This window comes from Anomaloglossus baeobatrachus, chromosome 12 (genome assembly GCF_048569485.1).
Source record: "Anomaloglossus baeobatrachus isolate aAnoBae1 chromosome 12, aAnoBae1.hap1, whole genome shotgun sequence".
Taxonomy (NCBI): Eukaryota; Metazoa; Chordata; class Amphibia; order Anura; family Aromobatidae; genus Anomaloglossus; species Anomaloglossus baeobatrachus.
In genome coordinates this window covers 55,601,247-55,627,967 of record NC_134364.1, presented here as the reverse complement: position 1 = coordinate 55,627,967, position 26,721 = coordinate 55,601,247, and the positions used below count along the sequence as shown (strand labels likewise).

Sequence of the window (26,721 nt, the reverse complement as noted above, 5' to 3'; positions counted from 1 at the left end):
TACATTGGCCGTCACTGAGGCGTCTGATGTGGATACTGTTATTTCATCTTAAAGGAGTAAAGTGCTTGTAAAAATGTACCCCTCATTACCTAGGTTACATTAGAAGTGGCAGGTATTCTACACAATGTGTGCAGCACTTACAAGCTCTTTTCTACAAAGCTTGTAATTGCAGCTCCTTTAATGCTGCAGTCTCTGCTTTTATGATCAGAGAGAGTACAGTTTGGTTTAGCAGGTCAGCCATGGCATAAGTCTCAATTGTCAACCATCAGGAGCACATTGCCTTCTAGGGAGCAGGAAGGCAGGGGAGCAATGTGCTCCTGAATATACATCTTAAAACAACCACTTTTGGCCTATTAAATTTCAAAATAGAGTTCTTTAAAGGAACCAAAACCCTGTGTCTGTTTTTAAGGACCATCATGTCTTCTAAGCTTCCTCTAGAAACTATTTGAATCTTGGATTTGCCTGCAGCTGGAAAGAATGAAAACATTAACAGGGAAGAAGTGCAGCTGTGGAGCACAAACTTCTACTCCATCACATTCATTTTGGAGTTTGGCTTGGTCTAAGTTTACATTTAAGGGGTCTCTTCTGGTGATTTTTCCCTTTTTAAAGGGATCATCCAAAAATCCCTAGGATAAGTGTTCAGTTGTGATTGTAGGACAACCCCATTCCGAACATGGAAAAGGGTTCCCTTTGTCCCTTGTTTGAGTAAGGCAAAAGTGCCTGTGTTCTCATGATGGGTCGGACAGCCCCTTTAAGAGGACCGGCCACTTGCCACAAATATGTAATATTTTAACCTGCTGTAAACGCCGCTGTTTTCCTGAATCCGTTGTGAGTCTTCTTTTGTTTCTACGTCTCTCCATTCCTTAGCTATTGCCCTATCTTCCCTGTATAGAAATATTTTTTCCAACTGGGTGTGGTCCTCTAAATTGAATACCACGCCCACTTGGCTCAAATGATCAGATTTACACACAGGGAAGAGGAGGCCATATCTCAGGAACGGAGAGGAGCAGGAACAAAAGAAAAACAACGCCGGATTCAGGAGATCAGTGGCATTCGCGGCATTACATATTTATGGTGAGTGACAGGTCCAATTTAAGTAGAAACCGGATAAGTAACGGTAAAGTGGAAAATACAAATATTCATTTATTTCTAAAAATCAATAAAAAATGCCAGTTGAGCCTGCCCTTACCTTTTTCTTCTTCTTGGTTTTTGAAGATTTTCTCTCCTTGGCATTCTCGGTGTCGGTAGGTTTCAGTGCAGACTGATCTTTGGATGTATCTGCTGGCTGCAGCAGAAGGTGAGCCATAGGTTGCTCTGAAATTTCCACTGCAGGTTGTTCTACAGCTTCCAGTGCAGATTGTACCAAAAGGTCTGGTAATGAATCTACAGCGAGTTGTACTGAATCTCTTACTGTATTTTTAGCTGCATCCTCTACTGAATCCCTCACTGACGGCTGCCCGGTCGGCTCTATTGTCGGCAGCACACACGAGTCCATGGTGTTTGGCATTAAAGGTCCTACTTTAGGAAGTGACGATAAGGATACTGAAGCAAAGGGTTGCACAAAAGCTGCTTCTGTTGGAGGTAATGTAGAATGTGTAGGTATTTGCATTGTGCTTTGCTTGATTTTTGAATCTTCAGATTGGACAAAAGTTTCTTGCTCGAGGTGCAATGAAGATACTACAACAGATTGACCCGATGTTTCCACTGTAGACATGGCATCAGAAGGCATAGACAATGCCACAGATTGTGTGGATGGTTCCACAGTGGATTGAAATAAATCTCCCTTTGTAATCTGCACTAAAGATTTTGTTATGGTCTGCACAGATGATTCTGCTGTAGGCAGCACTGGTGCTTCATCTGTTGGCTGCAAACTAGGTTCTACCGTCGGCTGAACTGATGGTTCTACCGTCGGCTGAACTGATGGTTCTACCCTCGGCTGAACTGATGGTTCTACCCTCGGCTGAACTGATGGTTCTACCTTCGGCTGAACTGATGGTTCTACCTTCGGCTGAACTGATGGTTCTACCTTCGGCTGAACTGATGGTTCTACCTTCGGCTGAACTGATGGTTCTACCTTCGGCTGAACTGATGGTTCTACCTTCGGCTGAACTGATGGTTCTACCTTCGGCTGAACTGATGGTTCTACCTTCGGCTGAACTGATGGTTCTACCTTCGGCTGAACTGATGTTTCTACCTTCGGCTGAACTGATGGTTCTACCTTCGGCTGATCTGATGGTTCTACCATCGGCAGATCTGATGGTTCTACCGTCGGCTGAGCTGATGGTTCTACCGTCGGCTGAACTGATGGTTCTACCGTCGGCTCAGCTGATGGTTCTCCCGTCGGCTGAACTGATGGTTCATCTGTTGGCTGCATCACTGGATAAACTGTATGCCATAATGATAGTTCTACTGAGGTCTGCCCAGATGGTTCCTCTACAGGCTGCATAGATGGCTCTTCTGTAGACTGCTCAGATGGTTCCTCTATAGGCTGCATAGATGACTCTTCTGTAGACTGCACAGATGGTTCCTCTATAGACTGCATAGATGGCTCTTCTGTAGACTGCACAGATGGTTCCTCTATAGGCTGCATAGATGACTCTTCTGTAGACTGCACAAATGGTTCCTCTATAGGCTGCATAGATGGCTCTTCCTTAGGCTCTACTGGTTCTAAATCTGTTGGCTGCATTGTTGGATGCACTGTGGACTGCACAGATGATTCTTTTGTATACCACACTGATGGTCCCTTAATAGACTGCATAGATAGTTCTTCTGTAGACTGCATAGATAACACTATTGTAGACTGCCCTTGATGTTCTTCTGTTGGCTGCACTGTTGGGTCTTCCATAGGCTGTAATGACTGTTTTACTGTAGGCTGCTTAGATGTTTTTTCTGTTAGCTTCATTGGTGTTTCTAGTGTAGACTGCTTAGATGGTCTTAGTGTAGACTGAACAGTTGATTCTTCTGTGGATAGCATGGGTGGTTTTACTATTGGCTGCACCACAGATACTGCTTTAGGCTGCACTGATAGTTCTACTATAGATACCACTGGTGGTTCTACTGTAGTGTTCACTGGGGCTTTTTCTGTAGACTGCACTGAAGGTTCTGTTATAGTCTGTACATGTGCTTCTACATTAGACAGTACTGATGGTTGTACAGTAGGTTTCACTAGTTGTACTGTAGTAGGCTGCACTGTTATTTCTTCTGTAGGCTGCACCGACCGTTCTTCCAAAGGCTCTGTAGACCGTACTGGTGGCACTTTTGTAGACCGTATTGATTTCTTTGAACCCGACTTCCCTGGCTCTGATTTCTTCTTTGACACTTTTTTAGCTTTATTTCCATTTCTTTTCTCAGATTTAGAAGGCTTCTCCGTAGACACCACTGGTGCTTCTTCTGTAGACAGCAATGGTGCTTCTTCTGTAGAAAGCACTGGTAGCACTTCTGTAGACAGCACTGGTGGCACGTCTGTAGACTGTTCTGAGCGTTCTTCTTTAGACCATACTGGTGGCTCTTTTGTAGACCATACTGGTGGTTCTTCTGTAGACCATACTGGTGGTTCTTCTTCAGCCTTTATTGTAGTTTGTTGTGAAGTTTCTTCCTTTGACCACTGATGCTCTGAATTCCTCTTTGACTCTTTTTTATTTTTATTTCCATGTCTTTTCTTGGTTGTATTAGGCTCCTTTGTAGACTGCACTGGTGCTTCTTCTGTAGACAGTACTGGTGCTTCTTCTGTAGACTGCACTGGTGCTTCTTCTGTAGACTGCACTGGTGCTTCTTCTGTAGACTGCACTGGTGCTTCTTCTGTAGACTGCACTGGTGCTTCTTCTGTAGACTGCACTGGTGCTTCTTCTGTAGACTGCACTGGTGCTTCTTCTGTAGACCGCACTGGTGCTTCTTCTGTAGACCGCACTGGTGCTTCTTCTGTAGACCGCACTGGTGCTTCTTCTGTAGACCGCACTGGTGCTTCTTCTGTAGACCGCACTGGTGCTTCTTCTGTAGACCGCACTGGTGCTTCTTCTGTAGACTGCACTGGTGGCACTTCTGTAGACTGCACTGGTGGCACTTCTGTAGACAGCACTGGTGGCACTTCTGTAGACAGCACTGGTGGCACTTCTGTAGACAGCACTGGTGGCACTTCTGTAGACAGCAATGGTTCTCCTTCCACTGGCAGCACTGGTGCGTCTTCTGTAGACTGTTCTGGATGCTCTTCTGTATACCATACCGATCGCTCTACTGTAGACCATACTGAATGCTCAGCTGTAGACCATATTGGTGTCTCTTCTTTAGATCGTACTGGTGGCTCTACTGTAGTCCATACTGGTGAATCTATTGTAGTCCACACTGGTGGCTCATCTGTAGACTGTATTGGTGGCTCTTCTGCAGACCGTTCTGGTGGTGCTTCTGTAGACCATGCTGGTGGCTCTTCTGTAGACCATGCTGGGGGCTCTTCTGAAGACCATACTGGGGGCTCTTCTGTAGATCGTACTGATCGCTCTATTGTAGACCATACTGAACGCCCAACTGTAGACCATATTGGTAGCTCTTCTGTAGACCATACTGGTGGCTCTTCATCAGCCTTTATTGTAGTCTGTATTAAAGTTGTTTCATTTGACAAGTGATGCTCTACTTCTTCTATAGACCATATCGGTTCTTCATCCGTAGACAGCACTGGCGCTCCTTCTGTAGACAGCACTGGCGCTTCTTCTGTAGACAGCACTGGCGCTTCTTCTGTAGACAGCACTGGCGCTTCTTCTGTAGACAGCACTGGCGCTTCTTCTGTAGACAGCACTGGCTCTTCTTCTGTAGACAGCACTGGCTCTTCTTCTGTAGACAGCACTGGCTCTTCTTCTGTAGACAGCACTGGTGCTTCTTCCGTAGAAAGCACCGGTGCCTCTTCTGTAGACACTACTGATGGCTCTCCTGTAGACTGTACTGATGGCTCTCCTGTAGACAGTACTGGTCGCTTTTCTGTACACAGTACTGATGGCTGTTCTGTAGACTGTACTGATGGCTCTTCTGTAGACTGCACTGATCGCTCTTCTGTAATCTGCACTGGTCGCTCTTCTGTAATCTGCACTGGTGTTTCTTCTGTAGACACTACTGATGGCCCTTCTGTAGACAGTACTGATGGGTCTTCTGTAGACTGTACTGATGGCTCTTCTGTAGACTGTACTGATGGCTCTTCTGTAGACTGCACTGGTCGCTCCTCTGTAGGCTGTACTGGAGGTTCTTCTGTAGACCATACTGGTGGTTCTTCTGTAGACCGTACTGGTGGTTCATCTGTAGACTGTACTGGTGGTTCTTCTGTAGACTGTACTGGTAGTTCTTCTGTAGACTGTACTGGTGGTTCTTCTATAGACTGTACTGGTGCTTCTTCTGTAGACTGCACTGGTGCTTCTTCTGTAGACTGCACTGGTGCTTCTTCTGTAGACTGCACTGGTGCTTCTGTAGACTGAACTGGTGCTTCTTCTGTAGACTGCACTGATGGATCTTCTGTAGACTGTACTGGTGGTTCTTCTGTAGACTGCACTGGTGCTTCTTCTGTAGACTGCACTGATGCTTCTTCTGTAGACTGCACTGATGCTTCTTCTGTAGACTGCACTGGTCGCTCTTCTATAGACTGCACTGGTCGCTCTTCTGTAGACTGGACTGATGGCTCTTCTGTAAACTGTACTGGTCGCTCATCTGTAGACTGTACTGGTCGCTCATCTGTAGACAGTACTGGTCCCTCTTCTGTAGTATGCACTGATGATACTGCTGTAGACTGCTTAGATGAGTCTTTTTTTAGCTGCGTGGATAGTCCCACAATAGGCTGGATTACTGGTTTCAGAATAGTTTGTTCTGACATAACACAAACATTTTGCACTGACAGCTCAGAAAGATCTGATGTTTCAGTTGCAGGAACCGCTAATGGTTCTTTGGTTGGTTGAGTTAACGTTTCCATTGTCAGCTGCGGTGCATATTCTAGTTTTGATTGTCCCACAGCAGGGTGTATGGAAGGTTTCTTTGTTGGTTGTGCCAAAGCTTCCAATGTAGGCTGAACTAAAGCCTCATCTCTTGGTGCATGGACTGCTGATCGCTCTGGAGGTTCTAGAGTAGACTGTACCGAGGATTTTTCTGTAGAATGTAACACAAGCTCCTCTGTAAAATGTTCTGAACCTTCTATTGGAGACTGTCCTTCTAAGTGAGCTGTATGCACTGACTGTTCCTCTGTATGCTCCAGAGACGCAGCCACCACAGGTTGAACTGTGATCGGATCAGTGTGCTGTGTTAGAGAGGACATTGTAGCCTTCACCAAGTCTTCTTCAGCCATCACTGTAGATTGCAGTGAAGTTTCTTCTCTTGACTGCTGATGTTCTGGCTTTTTCTTTGACTTTTTTTTAAATTTCTTCTCCTTTTTTTTCTCAGTTACAGGAGGCTTCTCGACTACAGAAAGCTTCTCGATTACAGGAGGCTCCTCTATAACTTGTGACAAATAATCCATTCGTTCTAAGGCTCCTCTCAGTTTGCTGTGACGGATGTCCATCGCCTCCTGGATACTGGTGACGCCCTTTGCAGATGAGATCCGCTTTACATCTTCAGCTTGTTGAGACACCTGATCCAGTTCGCTCCGCAATTCTTCATATTGGTCCCGCAATACCTACAACACAGGAGACATTATAACGGATCTACTCAATTCACATAAAGTGATAAGTTCTTAGTGTTAAAAAAAGTTATATAGTTTAAACAATGGGGTTTTTTTGTTAAAAGGGTCTTTAGATAATAAGTTGATCATAGAGAACTCCATATTTCCTCTGTGAGAGAACCCAGCAGTTTTCCTGCAGCTCCCCCAAAGGGGAAAGGAAGCATTACACATTTCCAATAGAAACCAATCATGCATTGACATTCGAGGTCCTCCAAAGTAAGAAAACACTAAACCCACCCAATCTGGCTTATATTTTAGGATCCTAACCAAGGCTCCGGAGTAGAGGAAAAAGAAAACAACATTAAAAGGGGATCTATCCAAATTTACCAATAACAACTACATTGAAGAGGGTTTCTCTTTAGATCTGAGGAGGCTGGTGTACATCCGCTGAACATATGTGTCCGCGGTACTCTATTATCCTGACTTTAAAATAAGCATTTTAGTCCGGCTCTCGTTTTAATATAAGAAACTTCACCAAGAGTCAGAAATTAATTTAACTCCTTCTTGTCTATATGATGTGTTATTATATAATGGAGTTAGAGCAGGTGTATACGGCTGGTTCAGGGGCTCAGGTAAGACTACACAGGGTAGATCCATCTCCCCCTAGATACAATCGTGGGTACCTATACTTTATAATGGCAGCCAGGGGCCTGCTATATAGGCTGGAATTCAAAGGGAGTTGTTAACTTTTTCCTATATATTACAATAGTGAAGTATTGCAGTATATAGTATGAGTGAATACCTATGGGGACTAAAAAATATAGTCAAAAATAAAAATATAAAATAATAAGAAAATTAAATCTCCCTTATTTAAACAAAAAAAAAAATAAAAAATAAATATATATATATATATATATATATATATATATATATATATATATATTTTATTTTTTTTTTAAATAAGAATATTTGGCATTACCCCACTGTGAAGTTCAATAAATCAAAATGACATTAAAGGGAAGCTGTCAGGTCCCATATGCACTCTAGCCTACAAGCAGGGTGATGTGTGGCCTAGTAACCCCTTCCTACCCATCCTTCTGTTGTAATATTATGAAATATGAATGTATAAAAGAGCGTTTAATAACTTACATGTTCCCTATGTAAATGATCAGAGGGTCAAGTCCCCTGGGCGTCTGCATGGTTTACGTGGTATCATGCCCCTGGGAACGTGATACCATGGATTAACAGGAGTGACGTCACCGCCAGCTCCTTGAGATCCCGCGCGTGCGCACTTACCATTCTTGCAGCCTTACTATCCGGATGCTTGCTTCTCAGCTTCAGACGTGCTCTGCGCATGATCCGAACCGCAGGAGTCTTCTGAGCATGCGCAGTGCGCATCTAAAACCAACAAGCAAGCACCCGGATAACAAGGCTGCGGGATCTCAAGGAGCTGACGGTGACGTCACTCATGTAAATCAATGGTATCACGTCCACATGGGCGTGATACCACATAAACCATGCAGACGCCCAGGGGACTAGACCCTCTGATCATTTACATACGGAACATGTAAGTTATTAAACGCTTTTTTATAGATTCATATTACAACATAGGGATGGGTCAGAACGCATATGGGACCTGACAGGTTCCCTTTAAAGGGTTTGTACAACGTTTAGCAGTTATCTACTATGTAAAGGATGGGACCTGCATCGATATTAAACCTGTAAGATAAACATCACAAGTGCTAATTTTTTTCTTATCGCGCACAAACCTCAGAAATATGCAATGCAACTAAAGCCTGCTTTACACGTTGCAATTTCGCATACAATATCGTATGCGATTTGCAACGCCCCCATCATATGTGTGGCACGTTCAATTTATTGAACGTGCCGCACAAACGATTACCCCCCACACGTACTTACCCGTCCATACGACCTCGATGTGGGCGGCGAACGTCCACTTCCTGGAGTGGGAGGGACGTTTGGCGTCACATCGACGTCACGCGGCAGCCGGTCAATAGAAGCGGAGGGGCGGAGCTGAGCGGAACGTAAACATCCCGCCCACCTCCTTCCTTCCGCATTGTGGGCCAGGAGCCGCCAGGAGCCGCAGGACGCTGGTAAGATCTGTTCATCGTTCCCGGGGTGTCACACACTGCAATGTGTGCTACCCCGGGTACGATGAACAATCTGACGTGCAATTCTAGAGAAATGAACGACGTGCATGCGATGAACGTTTTACCGTTCAATCGCAATCGCACGTACCCGTCACACACTGCAATGTACCTTACGATGCCGGATGTGCGTCACTTACGACGTGACCCCGCTGACACATTGTAAGATATATTGCGTCGTGTAAAGCGGGCTTAACGTAAGTCAATTGATTGGAAAATAAAAAAAAAAATAGTTTTCAAAAATGGTGACATGAACCAAATGGTTTTTGAAATGTTGTAAGCTGCTAAAATAATAATGAACAAATTATACTAGTTTGAAATCACCATAATTATTTTGACCCGGAGAATCATGTACCATACAGAAAAAGCTGTAAAAATACTAAATAAATGAATTAAAAATGCTAGAATTAAGCTAGTTTCATACATTCTTCCTGTTTTTTAGTACGTTATATGGTATAATGAATAGTGTCATTTAAAACTTTTATATATATATAAAAGAAGCTTTTTATATTATATATATATATATATATAAAAGAAGCAGATTCTGGACCGTGAAGAAGGCGGATTTTACCGCTGAAACGCGTAGTCCTATCTGCGCTATTTTCCTGCGATAATGCTGTTCTGAATTGCTTGGACCATTATATTTTAATGAATTTATGAATAAAAGAAAGAAAAATTTTTTTAACAGCATCCTGGATTGCTCACGTTATTGCTGGATTCTGCCTTGGTGTTGTTCATATATAAATATAAATATATATATATATATATATATATATATATATATATATATATATATATATATATATATATATATATAGTGCCTACACGTAGTATTCAACCCCCTGCAGATTTAGCAGGTTTACACATTCGGAATTAACTTGGCATTGTGACATTTGGACTGTAGATCAGCCTGGAAGTGTGAAATGCACTGCAGCGAAAAAGAATGTTATTTCTTTTTTTTTTTTTTTTTTTTTTTTAATTGTGAAAAGTTTATTCAGAGGGTCATTTATTATTCAACCCCTCAAACCACAAGAATTCTGTTTGGTTCCGTTAAAGTATTAAGAAGTATTTCAGGCACAAAGAACAATGAGCTTCACATGTTTGGATTAATTATCTCTTTTTCCAGCCTTTTCTGACTAATTAAGACCCTCCCCAAACTTGTGAACAGCACTCATACTTGGTCAACATGGGAAAGACAAAGGAGCATTCCAAGGCCATCAGAGACAAGATCGTGGAGGGTCACAAGGCTGGCAAGGGGTACAAACCCCTTTCCAAGGAGTTGGGCCTACCTGTCTCCACTGTTGGAGCATCATCCGGAAGTGGAAGGCTTATGGAACTACTGTTAGCCTTCCACGGCCTGGACAGCCTTTGAAAGTTTCCACCCGTGCCGAGGCCAGGCTTGTCTGAAGAGTCAAGGCTAACCCAAGGACAACAAGGAAGGAGCTCCGGGAAGATCTCATGGCAGTGGGGACATTGGTTTCAGTCAATACCATAAGTAACGTACTCCACCGCAATGGTCTCCGTTCCAGACGAGCCCGTAAGGTACCTTTACTTTCAAAGCGTCATGTCAAGGCTCGTCTACAGTTTGCTCATGATCACTTGGAGGACTCTGAGACAGACTGGTTCAAGGTTCTCTGGTCTGATGAGACCAAGATCGAGATCTTTGGTGCCAACCACACACGTGACGTTTGGAGACTGGATGGCACTGCATACGACCCCAAGAATACCATCCCTACAGTCAAGCATGGTGGTGGCAGCATCATGCTGTGGGGCTGTTTCTCAGCCAAGGGGCCTGGCCATCAGGTCCGCATCCATGGGAAGATGGATAGCACGGCCTACCTGGAGATTTTGGCCAAGAACCTCCGCTCCTCCATCAAGGATCTTAAGATGGGTCGTCATTTCATCTTCCAACAAGAGAACGACCCAAAGCACACAGCCAAGAAAACCAAGGCCTGGTTCAAGAGGGAAAAAAATCAAGGTGTTGCAGTGGCCTAGTCAGTCTCCTGACCTTAACCCAATTGAAAACTTGTGGAAGGAGCTCAAGATTAAAGTCCACATGAGACACCCAAAGAATCTAGATAACTTGGAGAAGATCTGCATGGAGGAGTGGGCCAAGATAACTCCAGAGACCTGTGCCGGCCTGATCAGGTCTTATAAAAGACGATTATTAGCTGTAATTGCAAACAAGGGTTATTCCACAAAATATTAAACCTAGGGGTTGAATAATAATTGACCCACACTTTTATGTTGAAAATTTATTAAAATTTAACTGAGCAACATAACTTGTTGGTTTGTAAGATTTATGCATCTGTTAATAAATCCTGCTCTTGTTTGAAGTTTGCAGGCTCTAACTTATTTGCATCTTATCACACCTGCTAAATCTGCAGGGGGTTGAAGACTACTTGTAGGCACTGTATATATATATATATATATATATATATATATATATATATATATATATATATATATATATATATATATATATACACACATATATACATACACACACACACACACACACTCACATACATACATTCACACATATACAGATAGATAATTTTTTTATATTATATACATAATCTAATAATAATAATAATAATAATAAAAAAACAACAAAAAGGATCTCCTATAGCTAAACTGATAGAAACATGAAAGACAAAAAAGAAAAATGAACGTGCAGAAAGATAAAAAAAAACCTGAAAAAAAAAACCTGAAGAGTGGCCGAGTTCTGAATAGGTTAAAAAAAGTATTATATATTATTATTAATAAATATATATAATATATATACATTATTATAAAATTATAGAACAATAATAAAATTCTAATAACCCCCTTTCCTAAAAAATAATTATATATATACACATATATATATATATATATACATATATATATATATATATATATATATATATATATATACATATATATACACATATATATATATATATATATATATATATATATACACACACATATACACACACACACACACACGATTGCAAAAAAGAGCAAAAGAGGATAGAAAAAAAAAATAAAAAAAATTAAGGATAGGAAGAAAAAAATGAGAAAGGAAAAAGAACAAAAAAAATATGTGAAAAAAAGGGACAATAGCGAAGCGGAAGGAAACGGGAGGGCAGACAGAAAGCAATGAGCGAGGAAGCGCTGAGGATTTTCGATTTACATAGAAGAGGCAGGCATTAATGTGTTAGGGTCCAGCTGAAAAGCAGAAGAGGATAACTGCTCCATTTGAGGCAGAATTTGGACAGATTGGCTGCTCCCATGTTCTTTTCCACGAGTAGGAGACATTAGAATCTCCCTTTGTGACTTTCTTATAGGCTTTCTACCTGACGAGCAATGACCCGAGTTGCATTGCAAAAGGGCTTCTCTGATACAAAAAAGAAATTAACTACCCCCTGCTTCAAGACAATTTTCTCCCTGAATAAAGTGGATCTCAAAGGTTATATATCCGGGAGCCGTCCTAATTGAGCAATGTTCTATTGAGAAATGTATTATCACAGACAATTGCACCTGTAATTTCTGTCTCTTCAGCTCGCACGGTGCGCTTTCCCGTGATGAGCCGCTAAAATTAACAAGCTCTTCATAAAAACTTGTCATTTTGTTATTCAGGGCAGTGGAGAGACTTTCATATTGCCGCTGTCCTTCTAGGCGCCGTTCCAGCGTCTGCATTGTATCCTAGAAGTAAGAAGAGGGAATCAATGAGGGGTCCGGGATTAGGTACATCCCCAGTATAAAACCAGACACAACTGAATATTCATTGTCCTGCAATTATCTACAAAGAGTAACGGTCCCTATTAGTGATGAGTGGGCACTACCATGCTCCGGTGTTCTGTACTCGTAACGAGTGGGCACTACCATGCTCAGGTGCCTGGTACTCGCAATGATGAGCGGGCACTACCATGCTCGGGTGCCCGGTACTCGTAACTAGTGATGAGCGGGCACTACCATGCTCGATACTCGCAACTAGTGATGAGCGGGCACTACTATGCTCCGGTGCTCTGTACTCGTAACTAGTGATGAGTGAGCACTCCCATGCACAGGTTCTCTGTACTTGTAAGCAGCAGTTGGACAGTCGGATGGAAGCATCTCGAGTACCCGAGTATAATGTAAGTCAATGGGGAACTGAAGCATTTTCCCAGGAATGCTCGAGTCCCCCATTGACTTCCATTATACTCGGGTACTCGAGATGCTTCCATCCGACTGTCCAACTGCTGCTTACAAGTACAGAGAACCTGTGCATGGGAGTGCTCACTCATCACTAGACCAGGTAAATATGTACATGACCAGTAACTACAAAGTCTGGATGTCACAAGGGGATTTTTGCAAGTATCACAATCGGTTATGGTGGTGTCAGTATCTGTGGAAATTACAGATTCCTGGACTCCACCTGCTAACTTTTCTGATGTCTCTAATCAACACAGGGAGACGCGGGCATCGACCCACAAACTTAGGCAGGCTAGCAAAAGATCTCTGCTGAACTGCTCGTTTATCTTTTTGATCACATGCTGTGAGGGAGCCAAATCACAGTTGCTCCATTCCTACATATGCTGACTGGACTATCCCATTAATGCCAGCTATAGCTTACCTATACTGGTCTGGTGAGGTTTTGGGATCTAGACTAACTGGTTGTTGTTATGCATATTTGCTGTGAGTGGTAGTGTTGTTATCTCTTGTTCTTTTTTTTGTTACGGCCTTCCTGCTCTTGTTTTTCTCCTTTGTCTCCTACTGTTTATTCCATTGTGTCAGAGTTTTGGTTTTCCACTGTGTCTTAATCTGTATTTTCATCACACTCCTGCCCCTTCCTTCCCTGGGGGGGGCAGAACAGATTAGATCTAATCAGGAGACTAGTAAGGCACTGGACTCTGGCGTCTCCACCTTCAGGGATAATGCAGAGGTCAGTGATCGCCTAAAGTCCCCTAGCATGAGGGGCAGTATAGGAGCCCTCTGTCTCTCGCTATCGTACAGTCACATTGTGATACTGGACTGGTCATGTCAGGTTCATTTCTTCGTTACTACTAGTTTTGAGTGGTTATACCACTTTTGCATTTTAGAATCCATATTTTGGTTGCAAATATACCAAAGCCATGCCAGACATAATAAATGTAGAGCGCAGTGTCAGGGCAAATAATAGAGGAGACATGACGCTTGCTGATACACCACAACCCTCCCCAATCAGCTGATTTAAGCGGGTGACAATCAACATTGAGAACCCTCCCCCGAGGAACGGCCGCAAATTTTGCAATCCCCCCTCCCCCAAAAAAAAGCCTTTAACCAGAGAAAGTGCAGCCATAAAAAAAATCCTTGCCTGCAAATCCAGCATGAATGTTTCCAGTGTCACTTTGGCTTCCAGCCAGTGGTGTCCAGTGCCGGCAGGAGGGGACGCCGTGGACAATTTGCCCATCGTGTCCTGACTTTCCTGGAGAAGCTTTCTGAGGCCAGTCAGCTGCTTTTCATTGTCCTGTAGTCGGGGTTGGAGGTCCGGGCTGAGCTTTTCCCGTCTCTTTTGGAACTCTGCCAGACTCAGCCTCAGAGCTTCGCTCTCAGGGTCCTCTGGTGATTCCTCCTGGACGTCAGCCCTACGTAAGAGAACAAGGTTTTCCTTAGTACAGGCGACATGCAGGTATTCATACAACAGGTGACTGTCCACCTTTGTTACCTCTTGGGCACCACCACCAAAGGGGCGGTGTCATTTTCCTGTGCGTCTGTTTCAGGCTCTACCTCCATTACAGGGGTCTCCACTGGTGTCAGAGATCGGGGCTCAGGCTGGAAAAAGCAAATATGTATGAAAAAGGGTTAATGAGATCTCCAAGTGCAATGTGTTACTCAGTACAAGTGTTGTATTTCTATTTATCCATCTTGGATATCTTTCTTCTTGAGGATGTTAGAAGAAAAGAAATTGGTATTCGTAGGGTAGAGATTTCTATGGCTTTCTGGCAAGTTATCCAATTAAAGTGCACCTTGACGGGGATGATAACGTGGGACTATGAACAGAGGCTGACCTGAAGTACCCGAGAATGGCCACTAGACATGCTGTTCTAGCTTCATGCACAGCATTTCTGTAACACTCACGGCTGTTGTAGGGTCAGCGAGCGGGATTAGTTGACCCACTGGACCACAGGGGGGATCTGGGCTTACTCTTTAGTGGGAGGGGCTTAACTAAGACAAATGCCAGGACCTGACAACTAGCTAGTAGACTGAGACACTAACTAGAGATGTTGTGCAGGCACCTCCCCTAATGAGAGGGTGCCTTAAATACACAGTGCCTCTCAGCCATAGGCTAAGAGGTATTCCCGGGAAAGGGTGTGCCAATTCTTTAATAGGAGGGCGGGTATGCACATGCACATGCCCTAAGTACATTCCCAGAGAGCCTGTGGAGTGTGCACAGGCCCCGGGGAGAAGGAGGCAACAGCACAACTAGATGGCTGGGGGAGTCTGGGGGAGTACGTGACCCAGACGGCATGGTAAGTAAGTCGGCGTCTCTCCAGGGACACCAGTGCTACAATTTCCAACACGGATTGATGGCAGTGCCAATATGATACTGGCGACCTGTACCGAGGATAGCTTATCAATGTTATGGTCATGGAAAACCCCTATAAATCCGCACATGCTCTCAAACCACTTTTTGATAAATCCTAGAAAACTCCTGTAAAGATTAATTCACTCATTGAATTGGCGTTTAGACATCCACAGATCAGAAAGTGACAGCATATCCGAGCAAGGGGCATACATCATCAAAAAATGAGTAATTGTTTAGATCAGGATTTGTGTTGCATGTATATATATTTTTTTAATCTTTTACTTTTTTTTCTTATCACAAATCTGTAGAAAACAAAACAACTAGAAATGTTCATACTGACCACTGATGCATTTTTAGACTGTTTCTTGTCCTTTTCAGAAGAGTTTTCATCAGTCTCATTATTGTCATAGACAGGATTACAGTGACTTATAACACCTCTATATACAGTTGATAACACAGGATCCACCAATCACTATAAGCGATGTCACAGCTCACCTCCTCCTTTCTTCAATATAACCTTTGCACACGCTCATTAGATGCTTCAATACAAAAGATAAGTGTATTTCCTGAAACATCAGGAAGTTAAAGGGGTTGCCCAGGACTATTTTTTTTTTTTTTTTACTGTGGGCCTAAGAACTACCATGCTTCCCCGCAAATAAGACCAACCCCGAAAATAAGCCCTTGGAGAAGCTCTGAGCCGCCACTGAATAAAAACAGGGAGGTAGTTGACAGCTACCGGCGTATTCATTCTTAAGTCCAAAATAAAAAAATAAAATAGTAACGGGCAACCCCTTTAAGAGTCTAAAAATGCCTCAGTGGCTAGAAATTGCATGTTTTTTTTTTATTTTTATTTGTCAATAAAACATTGGGCAAAAAAAAAAGTACAATTAACACCGAAACCTTTAAGGATTAAATTACAGATCTAGAATATTAATGCAGGGACAGAGTAAGACATGAAGGATTCACCTCATTTCTTGCCTCCTCTGGTAAATCTTCTGGGACGTCAGAAGCCGGGGACACCGCTGATATATTCTCCTTTTCAGAGTTTTCCGACAAAATCATAGATATCGCTGTAAATTTAGTCACCAGAGAGTTCTTAATCACCTAATTAGTATAAAAGAAAAAGTGGCTAATTAAAAAAAATATCAAAAAATAAAATTATTTTATTTTATTTTGTATATATATTTATTACACAAATATATTATATATATATATATATACATATACGCATACATACACACACATTATATATATATATATATATATACACACATACATATATACAGTTAGGTCCAGAAATATTTGGACAGTGACACAAGTTTTGTTATTTTAGCTGTTTACAAAAACATGTTCAGAAATACAATTATATATATGGGCTGAAAGTGCACACTCCCAGCTGCAATATGAGAGTTTTCACATCCAAATCGGAGAAAGGGTTTAGGAATCATAGCTCTGTAATGCATAGCCTCCTCTTTTTCAAGGGACCAAAAGTAATTGGACAAGGGACTCTAAGGGCTGCAATTAACTCTGAAGGCGTCTCCCTCGTTAACCTGTAATCAATGAAGTAGTTAAAAGGTCTGGGGTTGATTACAGGTATGTGGTTTTGCATTTGGAAGCTGTTGCTGTGACCAGACAACATGCGGTCTAAGGAACTCTCAATTGAGGTGAAGCAGAACATCCTGAGGCTGAAAAAAAAGAAAAAATCCATCAGAGAGATAGCAGACATGCTTGGAGTAGCAAAATCAACAGTCGGGTACGTTCTGAGAAAAAAGGAATTGACTGGTGAGCTTGGGAACTCAAAAAGGCCTGGGCGTCCACGGATGACAACAGTGGTGGATGATCGCCGCATACTTTCTTTGGTGAAGAAGAACCCGTTCACAACATCAACTGAAGTCCAGAACACTCTCAGTGAAGTAGGTGTATCTGTCTCTAAGTCAACAGTAAAGAGAAGACTCCATGAAAGTAAATACAAAGGGTTCACATCTAGATGCAAACCATTCATCAATTCCAAAAATAGACAGGCCAGAGTTAAATTTGCTGAAAAACACCTCATGAAGCCAGCTCAGTTCTGGAAAAGTATTCTATGGACAGATGAGACAAAGATCAACCTGTACCAGAATGATGGGAAGAAAAAAGAGAATTTTGTTTACTTACCGTAAATTCTTTTTCTTATAGTTCCGACATGGGAGACCCAAACCATGGGTGTATAGCTACTGCCTCCGGAGGACACACAAAGTACTACACTCAAACGTGTAGCTCCTCCCTCCGGCTATATACACCCCCTGGATGACAATCTACCCAGTTCAGTGCAAAAGCTGAAGGAGGACATCCACCCATAAGTAGAGAAAGAGTAAACTCGGAAAGACCAGAACTCTGTCTACTAACAACAGCCGGTGAAACACACGGAACAAAAAACTGCCAACAGGCAACAGGGAGGGTGCTGGGTCTCCCATGTCGGAACTATAAGAAAAAGAATTTACGGTAAGTAAACAAAATTCTCTTTTTCTTTATCGTTCCTTATGGGAGACCCAAACCATGGGACGTTCCAAAGCAGTCCATGGGCGGGAAATAAACCAAACTGAGAAGTAGGAAAACCTAACTTCACAAATGGGCGACAGCCGCCTGAAGAATGCATCTGCCCAAGCTCGCATCTGCCGAAGCATGAGCATGCACCTGGTAGTGCTTCGAAAAAGTGTGCAGACTGGACCATGTGGCAGCCTGACAAACCTGCTGAGCCGTAGCCTGGTGCCTGAAAGCCCAGGAGGCACCGACAGCTCTGGTCGAGTGCGCCTTAATCCCCGGCGGGGGAGGCACCTGAGAACACTGGTAGGCATCGGAGATAGCCGACCTGATCCAACGAGCTAGAGTCGGTTTAGAAGCAGCGAGACCCTTGCGCTGACCAGTGGTTAGCACAAAAAGAGATGTGCACCGCCTAAAAACAGCGGTGCGTGACACATAGATTCGGAGCGCCCGCACCAAATCCAAGGAGTGCAACGCCTTCTCAAAGCGATGCACCGGGGCCAGACAAAGAGAAGGTAATGAAATGTCCTGGTTAAGGTGGAAAGGAGACACCACCTTAGGGAGAAAGTCCGGAGTCGGACGAAGAACCACCTTGTCTTGGTGAAACACCAAAAAGGGGGATTCTGAAGAGAGCGCAGCCAAATCCGAAACTCTCCTGAGAGAAGTTATGGCTACTAGAAAAACAACTTTCTGTGAAAGTCTAGACAAGGGAACTTCCCTGAGAGGCTCAAAGGGGGGTTTCTGTAAGACCGTGAGGACCAGATTAAGGTCCCAGGGATCCAAGGGCCGCCGGTAAGGAGGAATGATGTGAGATGCGCCCTGCATGAAGGTGCGCACCTGAGCCAGTCGGGCGATACGCCGCTGGAACAATACCGACAGAGCCGACACCTGTCCCTTAAGGGAATTGAGGGACAGTCCTAGCTGTAGACCGGACTGTAGAAAAGACAGGATGGTCGGCAAGGAGAACGGCCAAGGGGCATGGCCGGACGAACGACACCAGGACAGGAAAATTTTCCAAGTCCTGTGATAAATCTTGGCCGAGGAAGACTTCCGAGCCTGAGTCATGGTGGAGATGACCTCAGAGGGAATGCCTGAAGCCGTCAGGATCCAGGACTCAAGAGCCACGCCGTCAATCTGAGAGCCGCAGAATTCTGGCGGAAGAACGGACCTTGAGAGAGAAGGTCTGGGCGGTCCGGGAGACGCCACGGCACCTCTACGGACAGACGGAGCAGGTCTGGGTACCACGCTCGCCTGGGCCAGTCCGGAGCAATGAGCATGACTCGACGGCCCTCCATTCTGATCTTGCGCAGAACCCTGGGCAAGAGCGCTAGAGGGGGAAACACATAGGCCAGACGGAACTGAGACCAATCTTGAACCAGTGCGTCTGCTGCGAAGGCTTGAGGATCGTGGGAGCGAGCCACGTAAACCGGAACCTTGTTGTTGTGCCGGGATGCCATTAGATCTACCTCTGGAGTGCCCCACTTGCGGCAGAGTGATTTGAACACTGCCGGATGCAGAGCCCACTCGCCGCCGTCTACGGTTTGACGGCTGAGATAATCGGCCTCCCAGTTTTCCACGCCTGGGATGTGGACTGCAGATATGGTGGACTTCGAGTCCTCCGTCCACTGGAGGATTCGTTGAACCTCCAGCATCGCCAGACGGCTGTGAGTCCCGCCCTGGTGATTGATGTAGGCAACCGCTGTCGCGTTGTCTGACTGGACTCGGATGTGCTTGCCCACCAACAGGTGGTGAAAGGCTAGGAGAGCTAGATACACAGCTCTGATCTCCAGCACATTGATTGAGAGGGCTGATTCGGACGAAGTCCAAGTGCCCTGTGCTCGGTGATGGAGAAATACTGCTCCCCAACCGGAGAGACTGGCATCCGTGGTGAGGATTACCCAGGACGGAGTCAGGAAGGAGCGTCCCTGTGACAGAGAGAGGGGCCGAAGCCACCACTGAAGAGAGCTCCTGGTTTGTGGCGACAGAGCCACCAGCCTGTGCAAGGAAGAGATCCGCTTGTCCCAACAGCGGAGGATGTCCAGCTGCAGGGGACGCAGATGGAACTGGGCAAAGGGAACCGCTTCCATTGACGCCACCATCTGACCCAGCACCCGCATGAGGTGTCTGATGGAATGACGGCGGTGCCTCAGCAGAGAGCGTACCGCCAGACGAAGAGACTGCTGTTTGACTAAGGGCAGCTTCACAAGTGCCGGCAGAGTCTCGAATTGCATCCCTAGGTATTCGAGTTTCTGGGTTGGAATCAGAGTGGACTTGGGCAAATTGACAAGCCACCCGAACTGGACTAGAGTGGCGAGAGTGAGCGAGACACTCCGCTGGCAGTCTGCACTGGATGAGGCCTTGACTAGAAGGTCGTCCAGGTAAGGAATCACTGCCAACCCCTGGAGGTGCAGGACCGCAACCACTGCTGCCATGACCTTGGTGAATACTCGAGGGGCCGTGGCTAGGCCGAAGGGGAGAGCCACGAATTGGAAATGTTCCTCTCCTATTGCAAAGCGTAGCCAATGCTGGTGCGAAACCGCAATAGGAACATGCAGATAGGCATCTCTGATGTCGATGGATACTAGAAAATCTCCCTGGGTCATTGAGGCAATGACCGATCTCAGAGATTCCATGCGAAAGTGCCGCACCTGAACGTGCTTGTTGAGAAGCTTGAGATCCAGGATGGGCCGGAAGGAACCGTCCTTTTTGGGGACTAGAAAGAGGTTTGAGTAGAAACCGCTGAACCGTTCCCGGGCGGGAACCGGAACAATTACACCGTTGGCCTGCAGGGATGCCACGGCCTGAGAGAAGGCGGCGGCTTTGGAGCAGGGGGGGGGTGGACAGAAAAAATCTGTTTGGCGGGCTGGAAGAAAATTCTATCCTGTAGCCGTGGGAGATGATATCCCGCACCCACTGATCGGAGACGTGTTGAAACCACACGTCGCCAAAGTGGGAGAGCCTGCCACCGACCAAGGACGTTGCTGGCGTAGCCAGATAGTCAAGAGGAGGCTGCCTTAGTGGCAGCGGCTCCTCCGGCCTTTTGAGGACGCGGCTTTGCGCGCCAGTTGGGTTTACGATCCTTGGCTGCGGTAGTGGACGAGGTCGAGGGCTTAGAGGCTGACCAGTTAGAGGAACGAAAGGAACGAAAATTCGATTGGTTCCTGTTCTGGACCGGTTTCCTGGCCTTAGTTTGCGGCAAGGAAGTACTCTTTCCGCCAGTAGCTTCCTTAATTATGTCATCCAGCTGTTCTCCAAACAGCCGGGACCCAGCAAAAGGGAGACTCGCAAGGTACTTCTTAGAGGAAGCGTCTGCTTTCCACTCTCGAAGCCACAAGATCCTGCGGATCGCGAGGGAGTTAGCGGAGGCCACCGCCGTGCGGTGAGAAGCCTCCAGGATGGCAGACATGGCGTAGGATGCAAAAGCCGAAGCTTGAGAAGTTAAGGCATCCATCTCAGGAATAGAGTCTCTGGTGAGTGAATGCATCTCCGCCAGAGAGGCAGAGACTGCCTTAAGAGCCCATACTGCCGCAAAAGACGGGGAGAACGAGGCTCCTGCCGCCTCATATACAGACTTGGCCAGAAGGTCAACCTGGCGGTCAGTGGGATTTTTAAGAGAAGTGCCATCAGCCACAGCTACGACTGTGCGGGCTGAGATTCTGGACACCGGAGGGTCTACCTTTGGGGACTGGGCCCATTCCTTAACCACCTCTGGTGGAAAAGGAAAACGGTCATCTGAACTACGCTTCAGAAAGCGTTTGTCAGGACAGGCCCTGGGCTTGTTAACAGTGGTCTGAAAGCTGGAGTGGTTAAAAAACATACTTTTAGCTTTCTTAGATGAGGTAAACTGGTGTACCTCTACCAGAGAGGTTTGTTCGTCTGACTCTGGTGGGTTGAGGTTCAGAACGGAGTTAATGGACGCAATCAAGTCACTAACATCCGCATCACCCTCAGACAAATCAATGGGGTACATAGAAGTAGCGTCTGAGCCCACAGTAAACGAATCCCCCTCGCCCTGCACGTCGGCACGTGAATCAGAGCCGTGGGACGAGGGAGGAGAAGGGTCCCTACGTCTCCGTTTAGGGGGACTGGGACCCAGAACATGCTCTGAGGGCTCCGCAGAGCTCTGAGCAGCAGAGACACTCTGAGGGGGGGGCTGATGCATAGACAGCAGTGTCCGGGACAGCTGCCCCATGGAGTCGGCAAAAGACTGGGAAATAGCTTGTGAAAAAGATGCTACCCAAGCCGGGGGTTCAGCTACCAGGGCCGGAGCAGCCGAGGGGGCCCCTGAGGAGGCTCTAGGCTGAGACACAACCATATTAGCACAGGCATCACAATGTGGGAATGTGCTTGGCTCTGGCAGAATGCGCTTACATGCAGTGCAAAAAGCATACATGTTTGCAGCCATGCTCCGGGTGACAGACATGCTGCTGATGGGGGGACTCTGCAGCAATAAACACTCCTGTAGAATGCCTGAAAGTGTATATAAAAAGCCCACAACCAGAGGTTGTGGCTTACCACACCACTCTCTGTGTGCCCTCCGGATTCCACAGCTCCAAGTCCCAGTGAAGCGACAGCTTTCCCAAAACAGCAACAGCTGCAGCTCCCAGCGCCGTCCAGTGTAAGAACGCTGAGAAAATGGCGCTGGGAGGAGGAGGGGGGGCGTGTATAAGCCCAGGAGCGGGAAAAACGGAGGGCAGAGAGATACAGGACGAGGTACAGGGGAGGGCACATCTCTCCAGAGAGGAGAGTCCTCCCCTCTGCTGGCCGGGCGGTGGGCGGCGCCGTATGCAAAACATGCAGGGAAGCCGAAAACGAAACTAGGCCCAAACTGAAAAAAAAATCAGAGAATGCAAGTGTGTGTGACCTCCTGGAACACAAAGCAATGAACTGGGTAGATTGTCATCCAGGGGGTGTATATAGCCGGAGGGAGGAGCTACACGTTTGAGTGTAGTACTTTGTGTGTCCTCCGGAGGCAGTAGCTATACACCCATGGTTTGGGTCTCCCATAAGGAACGATAAAGAAAAAGTTTGGAGAAGAAAGGGAACGGCACATGATCCAAGGCACACCACATCCTCTGTAAAACATGGTGGAGGCAACGTGATGGCATGGGCATGCATGGCTTTCAATGGCACTGGGTCACTTGTGGTAATTGATGACATAAAAGCAGACAAGAGTAGCCGGATGAATTCTGAAGTGTACCGGGATATACTTTCAGCCCAGATTCAGCCAAATGCCGCAAAGTTGATCGGACGGCGCTTCATAGTACAGATGGACAATGACCCCAAGCATACAGCCAAAGCTACCCAGGAGTTCATGAGTGCAAAAAGAAGGGAATTTTGTTTACTTACCGTAAATTCCTTTTCTTCTAGCTCCAATTGGGAGACCCAGACAATTGGGTGTATAGCTACTGCCTCCGGAGGCCACACAAAGCATTACACTTAAAAGTGTAAGGCCCCTCCCCTTCTGCCTATACACCCCCCGTGGGATCACGGTTCCTCAGTTTTAGTGCCAAAGCAAGAAGGAGGAAAGCCAATAACTGGTTTAAGAACAAATTCAATCCGAAGGAACATCGGAGAACCGAAACCATTCAACATGAACAACATGTGTACCCGAAAAAACAAAAATCCCTAAGCAAACAGGGCGGGTGCTGGGTCTCCCAATTGGAGCTAGAAGAAAAGGAATTTACGGTAAGTAAACAAAATTCCCTTCTTCTTTGGCGCTCCATTGGGAGACCCAGACAATTGGGACGTCCAAAAGCAGTCCCTGGGTGGGTATAATAACTCCTCGTGATAGGACCGTAAAGACAGCCCTACCCTACAGGTGGGCAGTCGCCGCCTGAAGGACTTGTCTACCTAGGCTGGCGTCCGCCGAAGCGTAGGTATGCACTTGATAGTGTTTGGTAAAAGTGTGCAGACTCGACCATGTAGCCGCCTGGCACACCTGCTGAGCCGTAGCCTGGTGTCGTAATGCCCAGGACGCACCCACGGCTCTGGTAGAATGGGCCTTCAGCCCTGAGGGAACCGAAAGCCCAGCAGAACGGTAGGCTTCAAGAATTGGTTCCTTGATCCACCGAGCCAGGGTGGATTTGGAAGCTTGCGACCCTTTGCGCTGACCAGCGACAAGGACAAAGAGTGCATCCGAGCGGCGCAGGGGCGCCGTGCGGGAAATGTAGATCCTGAGCGCTCTCACGAGATCCAACAAATGCAAATCCTTTTCACATTGATGAACTGGATGAGGGCACAAGGAAGGCAAGGAGATATCCTGATTAAGATGAAACGGGGATACCACCTTAGGGAGAAACTCCGGAATAGGGCGCAAAACCACCTTGTCCTGGTGAATCACCAGGAAGGGAGATTTGCATGACAGCGCTGCTAGCTCGGACACTCGTCGAAGAGACGTGACCGCTACTAGAAAGGCCACTTTCTGTGAAAGGCGAGAAAGGGAAACATCCCTCATAGGCTCGAAAGGCGGCTTCTGGAGAGCAATTAGAACCCTGTTCAGATCCCAGGGCTCTAACGGCCGCTTGTAAGGAGGGACGATATGACAGACCCCTTGCAGGAACGTGCGTACCTGAGGAAGTCGTGCTAGGCGCTTCTGAAAAAATACCGATAGCGCTGAGACTTGCCCCTTGATGGAGCTGAGCGACAAACCTTTTTCCAACCCGGATTGCAGGAAGGAAAGAAAAGTAGGCAATCTAAATGGCCAGGGAGAGACTCCCTGAGCAGAGCACCAAGACAAGAATATTTTCCACGTCCTGTGGTATATCTTGGCGGAGGTAGGTTTTCTGGCCTGTCTCATGGTGGCAATGACCTCTTGAGACAATCCTGAACCCGCTAGGATCCAGGACTCAATGGCCACACAGTCAGGTTCAGGGCCGCAGAATTCTGATGGAAAAACGGCCCTTGAGACAGCAAGTCTGGTCGGTCTGGTAGTGCCCACGGTTGGCCTACCGCGAGGTGCCACAGATCCGGGTACCACGACCTCCTTGGCCAGTCTGGAGCGACGAGGATGGCGCGGCGGCAGTCGGACCTGATCTTGCGTAGCACTCTGGGCAACAGAGCCAGAGGTGGAAACACATAAGGAAGCTGGAACTGCGACCAATCTTGAACTAAGGCGTCTGCCGCCAGAGCTCGGTGATCGTGAGACCGTGCCATGAAAACTGGGACCTTGTTGTTTTGCCGAGACGCCATTAGGTCGACGTCCGGCATCCCCCAGCGGCGACAGATCTCCTGAAACACGTCCGGGTGAAGAGACCATTCCCCTGCGTCCATACCCTGGCGACTGAGGAAGTCTGCTTCCCAGTTGTCCACGCCTGGGATGTGAACTGCGGATATGGTGGAAGCCGTGTCTTCCACCCACGTCAGAATCCGCTGGACTTCCTGGAAGGCTTGCCGACTGCGAGTTCCTCCTTGGTGGTTGATGTATGCCACCGCTGTGGAGTTGTCCGACTGAATACGGATCTGCTTGCCTTCCCGCCACTGCTGGAAGGCTTGAAGGGCAAGATACACTGCTCTGATCTCCAGAACGTTGATCTGAAGGGTGGACTCTTGCTGAGTCCACGTACCTTGAGCCCTGTGGTGGAGAAAGACTGCTCCCCACCCTGACAGACTCGCATCTGTCGTCACTACCGCCCAAGATGGGGGTAGGAAGGATTTCCCTTTCGACAATGAGGTGGGAAGCAGCCACCATCGAAGAGAATCCTTGGCCGCCTGAGAGAGAGAGACGTTGCTGTCGAGGGACTTCGACCTCCCGTCCCATTGGCGGAGAATGTCCCATTGTAGTGGACGCAGATGAAACTGCGCGAAAGGGACTGCCTCTATTGCTGCCACCATCTTCCCTAGGAAGTGCATGAGGCGTCTCAAGGGGTGCGACTGGCCCTGAAGGAGAGATTGCACCCCTGTCTGTAGTGAGCGCTGTTTGTCCAGCGGAAGCTTCACTATCGCTGAGAGAGTATGAAACTCCATGCCAAGATATGTTATCGACTGGGTCGGGGTTAGATTTGACTTGGAAAAGTTGATGATCCACCCGAAACCCTGGAGGGTCTCCAGCGCCACGTTCAGGCTGTGTTGGCATGCCTCTTGAGAAGGCGCCTTGACCAGCAGATCGTCTAAGTAAGGGATTACGGAGTGTCCCTGAGAGTGTAGGACTGCAACTACAGCTGCCATGACTTTGGTGAAGACCCGTGGGGCTGTCGCCAGACCAAAGGGCAGGGCTACGAACTGAAGGTGTTCGTCTCCTATAACGAAGTGTAGAAAACGCTGATGCTCTGGAGCAATCGGTACGTGGAGATAAGCATCCTTGATGTCTATTGATGCTAGGAAATCTCCTTGAGACATTGCGGCGATGACGGATCGGAGGGATTCCATCCGGAACCGTCTGGTTCTCACGTGGTTGTTGAGAAGTTTTAGGTCCAGAACGGGACGGAAGGATCCGTCCTTTTTTGGTACCACAAACAAATTGGAGTAAAAACCGTGACCTTGCTCTTGAAGAGGAACAGGGATCACCACTCCTTCCGCCTTTAGAGAGCACACCGCCTGCAGGAGAGCATCGGCTCGGTCGGGAGGCGGAGACGTTCTGAAGAATCGAGTTGGAGGACGAGAACTGAACTCTATCCTGTACCCGTGAGACAGAATGTCTCGCATCCAACGGTCTTGGACCTGTGGCAGCCAAATGTCGCCAAAGCGGGAGAGCCTGCCACCGACCGAGGATGCGGAGGGAGGAGGCCGGAAGTCATGAGGAAGCCGCCTTGGTAGCGGGTCTTCCGGCTGTCTTTTTTGGGCGTGACTGAGCCCGCCAAGAATCTGAACTCCTCTGATCCTTTTGAGTCCTTTTGGACGAGGAGAATTGGGACCTGCCCGAGCCTCGAAAGGACCGA

General features: G+C 46.6%; 1 protein-coding gene across 2 annotated transcripts in view; it reads right to left on the bottom strand.

The window, feature by feature from the left end:
* The window catches only part of SYNE2 (spectrin repeat containing nuclear envelope protein 2), a 518,190-nt gene that overhangs the window by 268,166 nt on the left and 223,303 nt on the right, over nucleotides 1–26,721 (bottom strand). For both annotated transcript variants that reach the window (XM_075330437.1, XM_075330436.1), the window contains exons 37-41: nucleotides 16,292–16,429; nucleotides 14,465–14,571; nucleotides 14,114–14,384; nucleotides 12,319–12,483; nucleotides 1,190–6,637 (exon numbers count right to left, since the gene is read on the bottom strand). In XM_075330437.1, the coding sequence (XP_075186552.1) occupies nucleotides 1,190–6,637; nucleotides 12,319–12,483; nucleotides 14,114–14,384; nucleotides 14,465–14,571; nucleotides 16,292–16,429 (6,129 nt within the window). The remainder of the gene's footprint in view (nucleotides 1–1,189; nucleotides 6,638–12,318; nucleotides 12,484–14,113; nucleotides 14,385–14,464; nucleotides 14,572–16,291; nucleotides 16,430–26,721) is intronic.